General features: G+C 44.3%; 1 protein-coding gene across 7 annotated transcripts in view; it reads right to left on the bottom strand.

Moving 5' to 3' along the window:
- The window catches only part of EFCAB6 (EF-hand calcium binding domain 6), a 249,752-nt gene that overhangs the window by 215,525 nt on the left and 16,657 nt on the right, over window positions 1-17,570 (bottom strand). For all 7 annotated transcript variants that reach the window (XM_086712072.1, XM_086712076.1, XM_086712079.1 and 4 more), the window contains one exon: window positions 8,247-8,392. In XM_086712072.1, coding sequence (XP_086568198.1) covers window positions 8,247-8,392 — 146 coding nt within the window. The remainder of the gene's footprint in view (window positions 1-8,246; window positions 8,393-17,570) is intronic.

Raw genomic sequence — 17,570 nt, 5'->3', positions numbered from 1 at the left:
TTGCAACAACGAATCTACGGCCATTTTTTACCTCTGAAATCTGGTCAATATAAAATAACAGTAATCACGTTAAAGAGAAAAAGCAGACTGACTGGGAAGATGGCGGCGTAGGAGGACGCTGGGCCCACCGCGCGTCCTGCTGATCACTTAGATTCCACCTACACCTGCCTAAATAACCCAGAAAACCACCAGAGGATTAGCAGAACGGAGTCGCCGGAGCCAAGCGCAGACGAGAGGCCCACGGAAGAGGGTAGGAAGGGCAGCGAGGCGGTGCGCGCTCCACGGACTGGCGGGAGGGAGCCGGGGCGGAGGGGCGGCCCGCCGGCCAAGCAGAGCCCCCCCGAGTCTGGCTGGCAAAAGCAGAGGGGCCGGACGGAGTGTGTTCCGACAGCAAGCGCGACTTAGCGTCTGGGAGGTCATAAGTTAACAGCTCTGCTCGGAAAGCGGGAAGGCTGGAGGACAAAGGGAAGGAGAGCTGCTGAGCCCCCGGACGACAGAGCTCAGTTTGGTGGGGAACAAAGGCGCTCGCCAGCGCCATCTCCCCCGCCCATCCCCCAGCCAAAATCCCAAAGAGAACCAGTTCCTGCCAGGGAACTTGCTCGCTCCGCGCAAACACCCAACTCTGTGCTTCTGCGGAGCCAAACCTCCGGCAGCGGATCTGACTCCCTCCCGCTGCCACAGGGCCCCTCCTGAAGTGGATCCCCTAAGGAGAAGCGAGCTAAGCCTGCCCCTCCTGCCCCCGTGCACCTTGCCTACCACCCCAGCTAAGACGCCAGATCCCCAGCATCACAAGCCTGGCAGTGTGCAAGTAGCCCAGACAGGCCACGCCACCCCACAGTGAATCCCGCCCCTAGGAGAGGGGAAGAGAAGGCACACACCAGTCTGACTGTGGCCCCAGCGGTGGGCTGGGGGCAGACATCAGGTCAGACTGCGGCTCCGCCCACCAACTCCAGTTATACACCACAGCACAGGGGAAGTGCCCTGCAGGTCCTCACCACGCCAGGGACTGTCCAAAATGACCAAGCGGAAGAATTCCCCTCAGAAGAATCTCCAGGAAATAACAACAGCTAATGAACTGATCAAAAAGGACTTAAATAATATAACAGAAAGTGAATTTAGAATAATAGTCATAAAATTAATCGCTGGGCTTGAAAACAGTATAGAGGACAGCAGAGAATCTCTTGCTTGCTACAGAGATCAAGGGACTAAGGAACAGTCACGAGGAGCTGAAAAGCGCTTTAAACGAAATGCAAAACAAAATGGAAACCACGACGGCTCAGATTGAAGAGGCAGAGGAGAGAATAGGTGAACTAGAAGATAAAGTTATGGAAAAAGAGGAAGCTGAGAAAAAGAGAGATAAAAAATCCAGGAGTATGAGGGGAAAATTAGAGAACTAAGTGATACACTAAAAAGAAATAATATACGCATAATTGGTATCCCAGAGGAGGAAGAGAGAGGGAAAGGTGCTGAAGGGGTACTTGAAGAAATTATAGCTGAGAACTTCCCTGAACTGGGGAAGGAAAAAGGCATTGAAATCCAAGAGGCACAGAGAACTCCCTTCAGACGGAACTTGAATCGATCTTCTGCACGACATATCATAGTGAAACTGGCAAAATACAAGGATAAAGAGAAAATTCTGAAAGAGAAAAAGCAAAGCAAAGATAATCTTCCCTGTACAGGACATGTATCATTATAAGCAAAGAACATGGTCTTCAGAAGAAAATTCAATCAGAACAGTATCATTTCAAATAAATCTTCAAAATATCATATTCACTTTTCACCCCCTTGCCACTTTTTGAGGGGAAAACGTGTAACTCTCAAATCTAGATCATTTCCCTTTCCAAGACAAGGAAGGGATGTGAATGGCTGGTCCCCTGGAAGGTAATGAAAGAATGTCAGAAGGTGCTAAATAAGTTCCCGGGGGGGCGGGGGGGGGCTGCACTTCCTGGGAGGAAAAGCAGCCACATGGGGGCCTGTGGCGCTGTAGATCCCGGGGTCCCCGTGTCACCAGAGGAGAGCTGACACACCCCAGCCTCCATCCTCTCTGTCTAAGATGGAAACGGCCGTGGGAACAAGTAAATACAGTAAGTACAAATCAACTCACGGTTGTCAGTCAGTTTCATAAGCATGAGCACGTGATTGTTCCCTTTTGATATTTTACAACCTACTCAAGAAAGAGGAGCCTAAAACGAAAGGTAGTTTGGTAAATCTGTTCTATTGACTTATGAGATTGCAAAGGCTTGGTGACTACAGTTTACTCAGTAGCTTTGCTTTACACAGTAAATTCTGGATGTGTGTTAAATGTCTTTAATGTCATTTCTTCTTCTATAAACTCATTCACAAGCAGGAGCCAGGGAAGGATGATTCTAGTTATTTCCCTTCAAATGAGAATTTCTTATCCAGGTATCATGCCTCTCTGGCATGAGCTTTCACCGATGTTCACCTTCCCTGATGCTCGCCGAGCACCCAGGAAGCCTATGCCAGGTGCTGGGATGCCTTTCGCTCACCATGCCCACTGCCTCCTTGGGGAGGGGCACACATAACCAGGACCCACTGGAGACCTAGAAAAGAGGGTGGCTGGTTTGGGGTGACAGGCTGAAGGTCTCAGGAAAAGCTGCTTACAAGAAAGAGGTGACAACTTCAACTGGAACTTGGTGTTCCCAAGAGTGAGAGAGGCTAGAAGCAGGGGGTACTGTGGAGGACAGCCAGTTGAGGCAAACGGAGGGACAAGCATAGGAGGCATCAGCCCGGAGACGAGACTATGAAAGTCAGCAGGAGCCAAATCCCAGGGGCTCCCATCCAGCTTCATGCTCTGGTCATGGGACACCAAGCTGGGACTTCCATCGAGAGAATGACATCACCCAATTTTCATTCTTAAACTGAATTCTGACATCACATGTAGGAGGGACAGAAAGGGGAGGACCCAGTGACAGTATGGAGACATGTCGTTAACTAACAGCATGCTCAGGCATGTATTAATGGAGGTCTACACTGAGATGATGGGCACGGAGGGAAAAGTAGGAGTGAATGAATGAGAAGTTGAAATAGACCAGGTAAAGTCCCTATTGCTCCAATGGCAGATCTGTGAGCAAAATAAATGATAATTGCTATTCCAAGCTTCTACATTTACAGGAGTTTGTGTATAGCAATACATACTGGAATGGATGACAAAAAAGTTTATGGGAAAACTAATGAACTCATTTTGGGATCTCTGAGTGGGAATGTCCACTTGAAAGCTGAACACAAACATTTAGAGATCAGAAGTAGGGGAACTGGCCATGTAGAAGCCATGGGGGAAGCACGCCATGAAGAGAAGAAGGGAGCCCTGAGAAACACTGACTTTTAAGGAAGTATAATTCATTCATTCAAAAATATGTATTGAGCACCCATCATATTTCAGTCAATGCTCTAGGCACTGAGGTATTACAGTGAACCAGACGGAGGAGATCAGCTCTTGTAAAGCTTAGAATCTGGAGGAAAGAGTAAAGACAGGGAACAGGTAATCAATAAGCGATAAAATAATGGTAGGCAGTGCACGTGCCACAAAGACGGTGAGAAAGAACAAGGCGAAGAGGCAGGGGGGAGCTGTTTTAGGTGCAGTAGTCAGGGAAGTCCTCTCTAGGTGTTTGATGAGCTGAACCACAACGATAAAATGAGCCAGCCGGACGAGAAGCTAGAGGGGACACAGCATGCGTGTGTCGCGTGAGACGGAGGGCAGAAATTGCTGAGATCAGGGTGGGTGGTGCTTCAGTGTCTGCACAAGAACCTGGGGTTGTCTCCAAATGCAACAGGAAAGCTCAGGAGAGTTCAAGCAGGGCGGTGATCCCCTCTAACCTACGTTGTCTTCAAAAATCACTCCGGCTGCTGTGTAGAGAGTAGATTACAGAGGGGCAAGAAATGAGGAAGAAGACCAGAGAGCAGGCGATTGCAAGGGTCCGAGAAGAGGTATCTGTGGCTTGAACCAGGTGGTGGCCCTGGATGTGGGGCAGGGGGGGCAAGTAGACAGATGGGAGGTATAGTCAAGAGACAGAGTGGACGGAGTTTTGCTGATTGATCGGCTCAGCGGGGCAGAGCCTGAAGAAACCAAGGATAACTGGGGGCTGGGCTCGAAGAACCACGTAAATGATGGTGCTATTCACCGAGATGGAGAACGCCAGGAACGAAGAGCTCTGCTTGGCCGGCTCACGGTTGAGATGCCCATCCGATGAACCCAGGCAGAAAGGTCAGAGAAGCACCTGGAGATTCGATCTGGAGCTCAGGAGGGAAGTCAGAACGGGGCTATCGCTCTGGTTATGCGTGATGCGTAGAGATGCGGGGACGTGGAGTCAGAGGCTCACCTGGGAGGGAGCAGATGCGGGGAAGAGGACCGGGTAGGAGCCCCCAGCGTGAAGAGACCTAAACGTCCCAGATTTCCAGGGGCCCCGCCGCCCCCCCCCCCCCGCCACTCCATTTCTGTCCCCCGAATCTCAGAAGCAGCCGATCCACAGGGAGGGGCTGCATGGCTCCACGTGGGCTGGTGAACCCGGTTTCGCCCTCTGCCCACCCAGCCCCGAACTCCTCCTCCGGCCCCAGGGTCATGGAGGAGCCTCTCTTGTCAACTTATGTTTCCACCTTGAAACCTTTTTTTGGACTTTTCGCGTCTAGTTTTAGTTGCTTCCCAAGAAGCACCATCTTTGCAATCAACAATTCTAATTTAAAAGTCATCAGAAATATTGGTTTGAAACTAGTGGACAGTAAAAGGAAAACTCTTTCACGTGCCTAACGCGCCTCCCAAGGTTTGAAAGGAAAGCAGTAACGACACTCACATAATCGGCTGGTGGGAATAGAAATTGAGATCATCTTTCCGAAGGGCAAGTTGACAACCTTTTCTGCATCCGTTTAGAATATACAACAGTCACAAGAGACTGTCATTCTCACCCTAACGATGAGAACAAGTGGGATGCTCAGTTTTAAGCCCATCAGAGAACTGAGGGACGCCAACAACCTAAATTCCGGAAAGGGCAAGCCACTCCTCAGAGGGGACGGACCCGGGACCCTTTCACCCTTGCAGGAGCAGGGGAAGCAGAGCACATTCGTTCTCGACCGGGGTGAGGGAAAAAGAACCAACCATTCAGCAGCCGCCCGGGGACAGGTGTAATGGGCTGAGGCCGCGGGGCCTCAGCCACAGGGCAAGTCCGCGCCCGGCCTCCTGCGCCTTCCCGCGGGGGTGGAAGTGGCACCCCACTGCTGGGGACGAGGTACAGGGCTGTGACAGGGCCCAGGTGGGCAGGCTCTTCCCTGAGCGTAAGGCACCTGCTCACCAGAGGCTGAGGACAGAGGCTGAGGACACGAGAGCAGAGGCGAGTCCCTAAGGCTGAGCCCACCTCAGGGGCCCACCTACAGAGTGGAGGCAGGCAGGCAGGGCAGAGACAGGCCTCCTCAGGAGCAGAAAACTAGGAGCTGGGCTGGAGGACAGAGAACCCCCACCCCAGAGACCCTCCGAAACTGGCAGGGGGCGCCGTAAAGCAGCGGGCCAACCCGGCAGCCGGACTGGGCAGCGCTCGGATGTCCAGATCAAAGCATTTGAAAACCAGGGGCAGCTGCAACCGAATCCAGACGAGAGCCCAGTTTGGAGATGAAACAGAGACAGCCCATCTCACTTGAAGCCTGAGAGAAGAGGCGTTCAACAGCGTCTTCTGCTTCCTCCACGCTCCACACAAATGTGTGCCGTTAAATCTTTTTAAAACTGCGAGACAAGTGAAATGAGAAAAGGTGACCTAACCAAGAGCGAAACCAAGAAGAGCCACAGAGAGAACAGATGGAGAAATGATCAGGTGTGTAAAGCAGGAACGGTGAACACGTTCGAGAGATGACAGGCAAACCCAACAACACGCTGAATATACAGGGGATTTCAGCGGGGAAAAGGAAAACTGTTCTTGAAAGCACACCGCAAAGCTGGAAATTAAAAGTATAAGATCAGAAGTAAAAAGAAAAAACTCATTTGATCTGCTTAACCGCAGACTGCACACGATAGAAGAAAAGCCTCATGAATATAAAGTCAGGTCCAGAGCAATCCTTCAGATTTGAACATAAAGCAAAAAACTGTTTTAAAAGGAAACAGGGGTCCCAGGCCTGTGGTTTTCCCCATGAACAGCGCTCATTTAATATGAATTATGCAAGTACATCACCTCCATGTGCACCACCACGCAGGAGACAGAGGGCAGCCAAACACTTCGTGGTCCCCACCTTCGGGCAGGCAAAAGATGCTAGGAGACTTTTACTTTAAACAAGAAAAAGGAATTCAGTACTGAGAATTACCACCAGTAAAAACGGAAGGCAAGTGGCCAAAGGGAAAAGCAGGCACTGACGGCACGTGAGGCAGGTGAAGGACCAGTACCTTCCATACAAAGAGAGCGCCCACGAGTCACCCGAAGACCAGCCCACAGCAGGGAAACGGGCAAATGATATCAACAGGCGGCTCACAAAAGAGGGACAGAAAGCTGGCAAACTGGACAATCAAAGTTCACCTCCCCATTCAGGAAAGGCAAGTGGACACAACAGAATCCTGCTTGTGCATGAGGCGACGTAAGAGGCGAAGTTCTGGGTTAGGATACTTCGAGGTCCACACTTTCAAGTGTTCCTTGCGGGGATGTCCAGGCACACACTTCCAAAGGCCAATGTGGCAGAGCGCAAGAGGCCCGGCGGGAACACCCCTCGATCCACGCTGCTCTGCAGGATCAGAAAGGTCAGCTAAGACGTATCCAGAGGGCACCGGACAAGTGGGGCTGCTGAACGGTGTTGGCAGCTGCTGGCCGACCCCCATCTATTCTCCCCTTTTCCCTTGGAAACAGAAATGCTCAAATTTTGGCAGACATTCGGCCACCTAGAGATCTGTATTTCCAGACTCCCGGGTAGACGCCTGTGACCCTGCGATCCACTGGGAGGAAGCACAGTGTCCAGTCCGACTTGACAGGAATGCCTTTCCCCCCCACAAGGCAGAATTCAGTGCATCCGTGCCTTTGTCCCCTCTGGGGCCTCCTGGCACCTCGGGTTGTGTGCTCGCTATGCTTTTCGCACACGCACTTCCGTTCTGGTAGTGTTTGCCTCAAGCCACTGAAATTCTTTACCCCCCTCCCCCTCTGGACTGTGAGTGCCATCAGGGCGGGACCCCTGCTGGGCCCACCTCTTTATCCTCAGTACCTATGACAGTTCTTGTCACATGTCAGGGCTTAGAAAATGTTCAGGAAAGAAGAAAGGGGAGGGAGAGGGGGGAGAGATGAAAAGATATCTACTTTGGGGAAATGATTACGTTGAATTTTACTGCTTTAACACTGAGAGATGCAAACGAGTTTAAAACTTACATCCACACAAAAACCTGCATGGAAACGTTTACAGCAGCTTTATTCATGAGTGCCAAGATGTCTTTCAGTAGTGAACAGATAAGCTAACCGTGGTACATCCATGTAAGAGCATATTTTTCAGAGGTTAAAAACTGGGCTACTGCCTCATCAAAAGACAGGAAGGAGCTTAAGTGCGTACTGCTAAGGGAAAGAAGCCCGTCTCAAAAGGCTCTATACGATATGATCCCAACTTGATGACATTCTGAGAAGGCAAAACTATGGAGACAGTAAGAAGACCAGTGGTTGCCCTGATTAGGGGCAGGGAGGGATGAATGCGTGGACCACAGGGGATTTTGTGGCGCGGTGAAATGATTCCATGTGATATCGTCATCCTGGACACGTGCCATTATATGTTTATTAAAACCCAGAGGATGCACAACACAAAGAACAACTCGACTGTAAACTGCAGACTTTGGTCACTAACAACATATCAATAACAGCACATCAATCGTAGCAAATGCACCTCACTAATGCAAGATGTCAATAGAAGGGAATGGGGATGAGGAGTAAAGGGGTGTGTGGAACTCTCTGGACTTCAGCTACATTTCTCTGTAACCCTAAAACTACTAAAATAAAGAGTCCCTAATGAAGAAAAACTAAGTAAGGAGATATACTAGGGAACACGGTAATTTTGGAATCACACTGTCTGAGTTCAAATCTTGATCCTGCCACTTTAAAACTATATAACTTCTGGGCAAGTGGTTTGATCGAGCTGTGTCTCCGTTTCCCCATAAAGAATATAGGCCTACTTCATAGCTCTGTCACGTGTGGTTAAATGATATGTGAAGCTTTTGTACAGAGTCTGGTACATACTAAACACACTTAAGTAATATCTACCGTTAGCATTATTTCTTCACGAATACTCACTTGAAGAAGGTCTAAACACATGTTGGAAACCATTCCTTGAATACACTCTACATGGTGAAGAGTGAGGTCTTAAATTCATGAACTTGTGTGTGGGAGGATACGAAATATGCCAGTCCCGTATAACCGCCATTTTGCACATTAAATCCCTGTGACATAAAAGAAAGCAGAGTACGTTACTTTTGAGCACACATTACAAATGTGGCCAACCTCCTCCCTATTCCTCTTCCAAAAGGACAGCTGGAGACTCTAACAATGCTAGTCGTGACCTTCTTGCCAATGTTTCAAAAACTCTTCTTAAAATGAACACAAGATCATGATTTTAGACTCATTGTTTTCAGTGGATCCAATAGTTTTCAAAAATGGGGAAATAAGGAAGTTCTTGGGTAGGAAGATCCATCCGCATCTTGACTACCACTGGCTCATTCCTTTGGTGGGAGTAAGGATGGAAAGTTTGGATTCCCTATGCTCGCCTCAAGTGCCTCACTGCATATCCATCCCAGAGGCAGAGCAGACGGCAAGACCACCAACAATGGTTCAGTAAGGACCTCTGAAAATCCTCTCCTCCATGAAGACAATAAGAAAACTGGCAAAACTCGTCAGAACCAACTTTTTCAGAACTCTGGAAATTAACCAAAGGTTTGCAGAAATCTAGGGAGCCCTTATTCATAAACAATGGCAGAATCTCAGTATGAACACCAGGTTTTGTGGCACTTCAACTTCCCCTGCTCCCGTCCGCCCCGCCCCCAAATCGGCAGTAGCCTTGAAACCAACAGCCTGCAATTTCAGTGAAAATCCAGCAGTCTGCCAATCGCTGGAAAGGGGAGAATGGGGTTGGTGCTCCTTCAAGCACCATTACAAGAAATTGTCAAAAGGCATTTGTTGAAAAAAATCAGAGGCAACTGTTGTCTAGGCTTCTAGCTGCCTAAAGGATCAGATAAGAGATGGAGCAAATAATAGACTAACAAAAAAACCTTAAAGGGAAATCTAGGGAATGAGATGTCCATAGGGAAGCTCCCACATATTCTTGGGAGTCTAGAAAGCCACTCACACATATAGAGCTGTGAACAAGCCCAGGGCTGTGTGCTTGCTCAGGAAAGAATGGAGCAGGCCCTAAACTCTTACTTTGGGGCTGACCTTGGGGCTCTGCACAAGCAGGAAATGAAGCCTAGGGTAGGTCTCTAAACTGCCCATCAGAGTATCAAAGGAACACTCAAATACACACAAAGAGCCCCTCAGCAAAGACTGGAAGACTATTATTTGCAGGCATTTAAGGAAATCTCTGTCCAATCATAAGCTGATCACTAAACTAACCAATCAGACACTACAATGGTCATATGTGACAAAAAATACAGACTTTACAAAGTCAGTTTAGAAAAGTCACTATACAGGGGCTCCTGGGTGGCTCAGTGGGTCGCTGTTGATTTCAGCTAGGTCTTGATCTCCTGGCTTGAGTTCAAGCTCTGCACTGGGCTCTGTGCTGAGTGTGAAGCTTACAAGAGGAGAGGAGAGGGGAGGGGAGGGGAGGGGAGGGGAGGGGAGGAGAGGAGTCACTAAACAAAAACAAAAATTTGACAAGTGGAAAGAATGTTTCAAAAATTGCCACATTATTTAAAATGTCAAGTTTTCTTTTTTTTTTTTAATTTTTTTTTCAACGTTTATTTATTTTTGGGACAGAGAGAGACAGAGCATGAACGGGGGAGGGGCAGAGAGAGAGGGAGACACAGAATCGGAAACAGGCTCCAGGCTCTGAGCCATCAGCCCAGAGCCTGACGCGGGGCTCGAACTCACGAACCGCGAGATTGTGACCTGGCTGAAGTCGGACGCCTAACCGACTGCGCCACCCAGGCGCCCCTAAAATGTCTAGTTTTCAATAAAAAATTATGAAACATGAAGAAAGAAGAAAAGAAACAAAGAAAGAAAGAAAGAAAGAAAGAAAGAAAGAAAGAAAGAAAAAAAAGAAAGAAAAAAGAAAGACTCATATATACATACGTACCTTTAGAAACCATGCAAGCTAGGAAACAGTGAGGTGAAACATTTAGTGTAGAAAGGGAAAAAAACCTACCAACCTAGAATTCTGTATCCAGAAAAATTATCCTTCAAAAGTTAAAGGCAAATAATACTTTCTTACACAAACAAAAACTGAGGATAAGTCACCAGCAAGCCTGCTTTTAAAAAAAAAAAAGGTTAAATTCTTCAGAAAGAAGGAAGAATTATACAAGTCAGAAACTTAAAGTTACATAAAAAAGAGGAGCATTAGAAAAAGCATAAATTAAGGTAACATAAACACATATGCACCCAATAATAGAGCCCCAATATACATGAAGCAAAAACTGATAAAACTGAAAGGAGAAACTGACATCTGAACAATAATAGCTGAAGACTTCAATGGCCACTTTTAATAGTGGATAGAACAACTGTCCAAATCAATAATAGAGGACTTGAACAACACTATAAACCAATTAGACCTAACGGGCATGTAAAGAACACTCCACCCAACAATGGTAGAATATACACTCTTCTCAAGTGCACATGGAACATTATTCAATCATATGTTAGCACATAAAACAAGTCTTAAAAATTTTTAAATATATAAATAATCAAAGGATGTTCTCTAACTACACTGGAATGAAATTAGAAATCCATAACAGAAAGAAATTGAGTAATTCACAGATATGTCAAAACTAAATAACACACTCTTAAATAACCCCAACGGACCAAACGGAAAAAAAAAAAAAAAAACACAAGTGAAATTAGCAAATACTTTTGGATGGATGAAAATGAAGGCACACATGCCAAAAATTATGGGATGTAGTGCTTAAGAGGGGAATTGACAGCTGTAAATGCCTGCATTATTTTTTAAAAGAAGAAAACCTCAAATCAATAACTTAATCTTGTTCTTTAAGAAACTAGAAAAATAAGAGTAAACTGAGCCCAAATAAACAGAATAAAGGAAATAATAAAGATTAGAGCAGAAATAAATGAAATTGAAGAGAGAACAAACAGAGTTAGTTCTTTGAAAAGATTAGCAAAATTGACACATTTCTGGCTAGATTTTCTAAGAAAAAATGATAAGGATAAAAACAAAAAGGATAAGGGAATGCTAGAACAATTGTATCCCAATGAATTAGCTAATCTACACAAAATAGAAAGACACAAGCTACTGAAACTTACTGAAGAAGAAATAGAAAATCTGAATAGACCTATACCAAGTAAAGAAATTAAATGAGAAATCAAAAACTTCCTGCAAAAAAAAAAAAAAAAAAAAAAAAAAGCCTAGGACCAAATGGGTTCACTGGTATGTTCTATGAAACATTTAAAGAATAATTAAAACCAATTAATCCCTCACAAACTCTTCCAAAACAAACAAACAAACGGAAAAAAAAAAAAAAAAAACAGATAAGAGGGAACACTTCCCAACACAATTCTGTGAGGCTAGCATTACCAAATCCAGACAGAGTCATAATTAAAGAAAGCTAAAGACCAATATTCCTTAGGAATATAGGAAAAATCTTCAACAAAATACTTGCAAACAAATCCAGTGACATTAAAAAAGAATTAGACGTCATGAACAGGTGAGATTATCCCAGGCACTCAAGGGTGATTGAACATATAGAAAGCAGTCACTGTAATACGCCACATTAATACAATTTTTAAAAAAATTATCACCTCAATAGATGCAGAAAAAGCATTTCACAAAATCTTATACCTTTTCTTGATAAACACACTCAACAAGCTAGGAATAGAAGGGAACTTCCTTGACCCAACAAAGGGCATGAGTAAAAAACCAACAGCTACCATAGTATAGAATGGTAAAAGAACAAAACTTGAAAGCCTTCCCCCTAAAATCAGGAACAAGGCAAGGATGTCTGCTCTCACCACTTCTATTCAACATTGTACTGAAGGTCCTAGCCAGAGCAATTTGGTAAAAAAAGGAAATAAAAGGCATCCAGCTCTAGCGGCACAAGTAAGTTTTATAACATCACTTGTCTGAGGCTCCTAACTTAGCAAACCTTCAAAGGGAAGGGGATGGAAGAAGTTTTCTCTATTAGACTTCACCTTTAAATGTAAGTGCACAATTATTTAATATTCAAAAATAGATACATGTGTGTGGCACTATTTGAGAATGAAGAACCAGACTAGACAATATATCTAAAGCCCTAGATTTTAAGAATCTCAAGTTTACAGGATTGAAGAAATGAATCAGAATTTTTTTTTTAACGTTAAAGAAATACACACTGGCTGGTGCTCTGGTTTACCTCTCTTTGGGCAGCCCCTGACTTCCTAGCATGGTATTGGTCTAGACCTGCCTTATTTACACAGGTCCCTGTGAGCCAGGACAATACCAGGGCTTGAAGCCATGTGAGGCTGACAGCGGAGTCCCACATACATCTTTATTCAACTAGTTAAATTCAACTGAAACCTAGAATCATAGCATGGGTAAATCTATAGAAGAACATGGCTTGGTATGTGTTCACAGAGCCAAAATATATTTAATGAGCTTCCTTCTAGAAGTCTGGGGTTCAATGAACAAAACACAAAATCATGGACATGGTGGTGGGCCTTATATTCTAGTCCTGGAAGACAAACAATAAATAAGTGAATGATACAAGTGGTTAAGTACTGTGAAGACAAATGCAGCGGGGGTTGGGGAGGACTAGGTAACACTGATCTGACAGAAACCAGGAAGAGAACAATGCCATTGGGAGGACAAAGAGACAACAGGAGGTCAGACAGAGGAAAACCACATAGGCTTCTGTGATGGCTGGGCTCTCTCCATGAGTGATATGTGAAGCCACTTGAGGGTTATATACAGTGAAGAGAAATATGTACAGGGTTATGATCTGGCCTTTGCATTTAAAGGATCCCTCTGACTACATGTCAAGAACAGACTTATAGAGGCAGGGGAGGAAACAGGGGGATCAATTATAAGTCTACTGAAATAATGCATGCAAGAAAAGACGGTGGCCTGGACCAGGGTCGTTTTGGTAAAAGTGTTGAGAAATGGTCATATTCTAAATATGTTCTGAAGGCAAGGTCAATTGTATTATCTTATAGATTTGATTTGGCATGCAAGACAAAGGCTGAAGGAAGTGGCCATTAACTGAGATAGGAAAGGACAGCTTTTGAGGGGAAGATCAAAAGTTTCATTCTGCACATGTTGAGTTGGAGATACCTGTTCATTTTCCCAGGGGAGATACTGAATAGGCAGTTGGATATTGGAGCTTGAGTCTGGGGAAGAGTCTGCGACTGGAGATACAAGTGTGAGGACTGTCAGCATATAATGGAAATAAGGCATGATGTCAGATCAGCCCACCATGAAAGCAGGTGTAAAAAGAGAAAACATGTCAGAGCTGAGCTTTGGGGTATTCCAACATTCAGAGTTCATGAAGATGAGGAGGAACCAGCAAAAGATGAAAAAGAGCTCCAATGAGAAACGAGAAAAACCAGGAGACTGAAGTGTCCTGGAAATTGAGCGAGGAACATATTTCAAGGAGGGAGTCATGGTACATGTCAAAAGCTACAGTGATCATCATTGAAGATAAGGACCAAAAATTGCCCTTCGGATCAAGCCATGCAACCAGTACTGATCACCCCAAGAGGTACCAGGCTGGTGGAACTGGGAAGTTAGAGGGGGAGCCTAATCAAGGTACACATAAACTCAGAGTAAAAGAATCTCTGCTTTAAAGCAGAGCAACAGTGTGGTAACTGAAGGAGGCATGAAGGTCGAAGAAGAAATGTCTTTAAGACAGGATAAATGGAAGCAGCTATAAAGACTTCTGGTAGTGATCCAATGGCAAGGCAAAGAATAATGAAGCAGGACTGAAAGGAGGGGTCACCAGTTCCCATGGGTTCACCAGTGGAGGCAGGATCTCATCCCATGGATGAGCCTTCTGAGGAGCACACTCAGTTCATCACTTGTGACGAAGGAGAAGACAGTAGACACAGATGCGGTGAGGAGAGTGCATGTTGCTTCCCTCCAGCTCGTGTCTATGTCCTCTGTGAAATGGGAGATTGGGCCATCAGCATCAGTGAGGATGGGATAGGCATCCAGGACAAAAAGTAAAAAGTGGTCCAGAAGAGATGGCAAGGGGGCGTGAGGTGGGAGATGAAGAATGACGGGCAAGGAGTTGGAATAGCCCATCCAAGGTCCATGGACATGAACTCAAGAACCAGACCCACGGAAGTGGAGAGCTGGATTTAATTGGGGGCAAGGTTTTGAAAAGCAAGTGCTATACAGCAAGGGGCATCACGTGCACATATTGTCCAGAAAGGGGCCCCAAGAATGATGGGAATTCTTGGTGTCTCTGAAATAATTGCACAAAACTAAGGAAGTGAAGAGACCAGAAACTCAAGTTCATGAAGAATTTTAAGAAGGAAAAAAAAAGGTTTCAGAATATGGCAGCACAGCACGGAGACCCTGAGCTTGTCTTGTCCCCGAAATGCAGCCAGATAAGCACCAAACCATTTTAAGCACCTAGGAAATTGATCTGAGGATTAACACAACAATCTGCATAACTTGAGCCACAGAACTTGGCAGGTACGCATTACAGAGAGGTGAACTGGAGGAAAGAAAAGCTGTGGAGGGTAGGGAGTTGTTTTGCAGAGAGGACAGAGAAAGGGAAAGGGAGAGAATGTGGCACATCAGGATTGTTCAAGAAAAGCACTCCCCATAAGTGGCTGGAGAGAAGAAGAGAGAAAGAGTGAAAACACTTACAGGGGGCTGAGCAAATCTGTCCCCCAAAACCATTGGTATAGAAAGAGAAAATTTTATTTTTTTTTTTTGCTTTATTTTTTAAATGTTTTATTTAATTTCATTTTATTCTATTTTATTATATAATTTTTTTTAATTTTTTCTTTTCTTTTCCTTTTTTCTTTATTCTATCAAGCTTCTTTCAATAAGCTTGACCAAACACACCCACCTAGGATCTAGCTTCATTTCTTTGATTTTTTTGTTTTGTTTTTAATTTTTTAATTTTTATTTTAATTTTTTTCTTCCTCCAAAATGACAAAGTGAAGGAATTCACCCAAAAACAAAGCAGAGGAAGAAATGACAGCAAGGGGCTTAATCAACACAGATATAAGCAAGATGTTTGAGCTAGAATTGAGAACCATAATAAGAATACTAGCTGGGGTTGAAAAAAAGCAGAGAGTCCCTTTCTGCGGAGATGAAAGAAATAAGATCTAGTCTAGATGAAATTAAAAATGCTATAACCAAATATGCTAAGTGAAATAAGTCAGTCAGAGAAGGACAGATATCATATGTTTTCACTCATATGTGGATCTTGAGAAACTTAACAGAAGACCATGGGGGAAGGGAAGGGGAAAAAATAGTTACAAACAGAGATGGAGAGAGGCAAAGCATAAGAGACTCTTAAATACAGAGAACAAACTGAGGGTGGATTGGGTGGGGAGTAGGGGAGAGGGGAAAATGGGCGATGGGCATTGAGGAGGGCACTTGTTGGGATGAGCACTGGATGACGTATGTAAGTGATGAACTAAGGGAATCGACCCCAAAAACCAAGAGCACACTTTACACACTGTATGTTAGCCAGTTTGACAATAAATTATATTTTTTTTAAAAAAAAAGAAAAAAATTGCTATAAACAAAACGCAATCCAGAATGGATACCACAATGGCAAGGATGGATGAAGTAGAGCAGCAAATCAGTGATTTAGAAGATAAAATTATGGAGAATAATGAAGCAGAAAAAAAGTGGGAAACAAAGGCAAAAGATCATGATACAAGACTTAGAGAACTCAGTGACTTATTAAAAATGAGTAACATCCAAATCATAGGAGTCCCAAAAATGAAGAGAGAGAAAAAGAGACAGGTTTATGTGAGCAAATTACAGTGGAAAACATTCCTAGTCTGGTGAAGGAAACAGACATTAAAATCCAAGAAGCACAGAGAACTCCCATTGGATTCAACAAAAACTGACCATCTCCAAGGCAAATCACAGTCTAATTCTCAAGATACACAGACAAGGAAAGAATTATGAAAACAGCAAGGGGAAAAAAGTCCTTAACCTATAAGGGAGGATAGATCAGATTCACAGCAGACCTAGCCACAGAAACTTGGCAGGCCAGAAAGGAGTAGCAGGATATATCCAAGGAGCTGAATTGGAAAAATATGCAGCCAAGAATTCTTTATCCAGCAAGGCTGTCATTAAAAATAGAAGGAGACATAAACAGTTTCCCAGACAAAAACTAAATGAATTCGTGACCACTAAACCTGCCCTGCAAGAAATTTTAAGGGGGACACTTTGAGTGGAGAAAAGGCAAAACAAAACAAAACAGACCAAAAGCAACAAAGACTAGAAAGGACCAGAGAACATCATCAGAAACACGAACTCAACAGGCAACACAATGGCGCTAAATTCGTATCTTTCACCCTAAATGTCAATGGACTAAACACTCCAATCAAAAGACACAGGGTATCAGAACAGATAAGAAAATAAGACCGATCTACATGCTGCTTACAAGAGACTCATTTTAGACCAAAGACACCTGCAGGTTGAAAGTAAGGGGATGGAGAACCATCTATCATGCTAATGGTCACCAAAAGAAAGGTGGAGTAGTCATATTTATATCAGACAAACTAGATTTTAAAATAAAGACTGAAGAAGGGCATTATATCATAATTAAGGGGTCTATCCAACAATAATATCTAAACATTGTAAATACTTAGGCCCCCAATGTGAAAGCACCCAAATACATAAATCAATTAATCACAAACATAAAGAAACTCATTGATAATAATGACATAATAGTAGGGGACTTCAACACCCCATTTACAACAGTGGACAGATCATCTAAGCAGAAACTCAACAAGGAAACAATGGCTCTGAATGACAACCGGACCAGATGGACTTAACAGATACATTCAGAATATTTCATCCTAAAGCAGCAGAATACACATTCTTCTCAAGTGCACATGGAACTTTCTCCAGAATAGATCACATACTGGATCACAAATCAGCCCTCAACAGATACAAAAAGATCGAGACCATACCTTGCATATTTTCAGACCACAATGCTATGAAACTCGAAATCAATCACAAGAAAAAAATCTGGAAAGACCATGAATAATTGGAGATTAAAGAACATCCTGCTAAAGAATGAAAGGGTTAACCAAGAAATTAAAGAGGAAATTAAAAAGTACATGGAAGCCAATGAAAATGAAAACACAACAGCCCAAGCCTCTGGGATGCAGTGAAGGTGGTCATAAGAGGGAAGCATATAGCATACCAGGACTTCCTAAAGAAGGAAGAAAGGTCTCAAATACACAACCTAACCTTACACCTAAAAGAGCTGGAGAAAAAAA

The sequence above is a fragment of the Puma concolor genome, chromosome B4 (genome assembly GCF_028749965.1).
Source record: "Puma concolor isolate L17-30 chromosome B4, mPumCon1.1.hap2, whole genome shotgun sequence".
NCBI lineage: Eukaryota > Metazoa > Chordata > Mammalia > Carnivora > Felidae > Puma > Puma concolor.
Note: the sequence above shows the minus strand (reverse complement) of the source record. Positions and strands in the feature narration are given on the sequence as shown.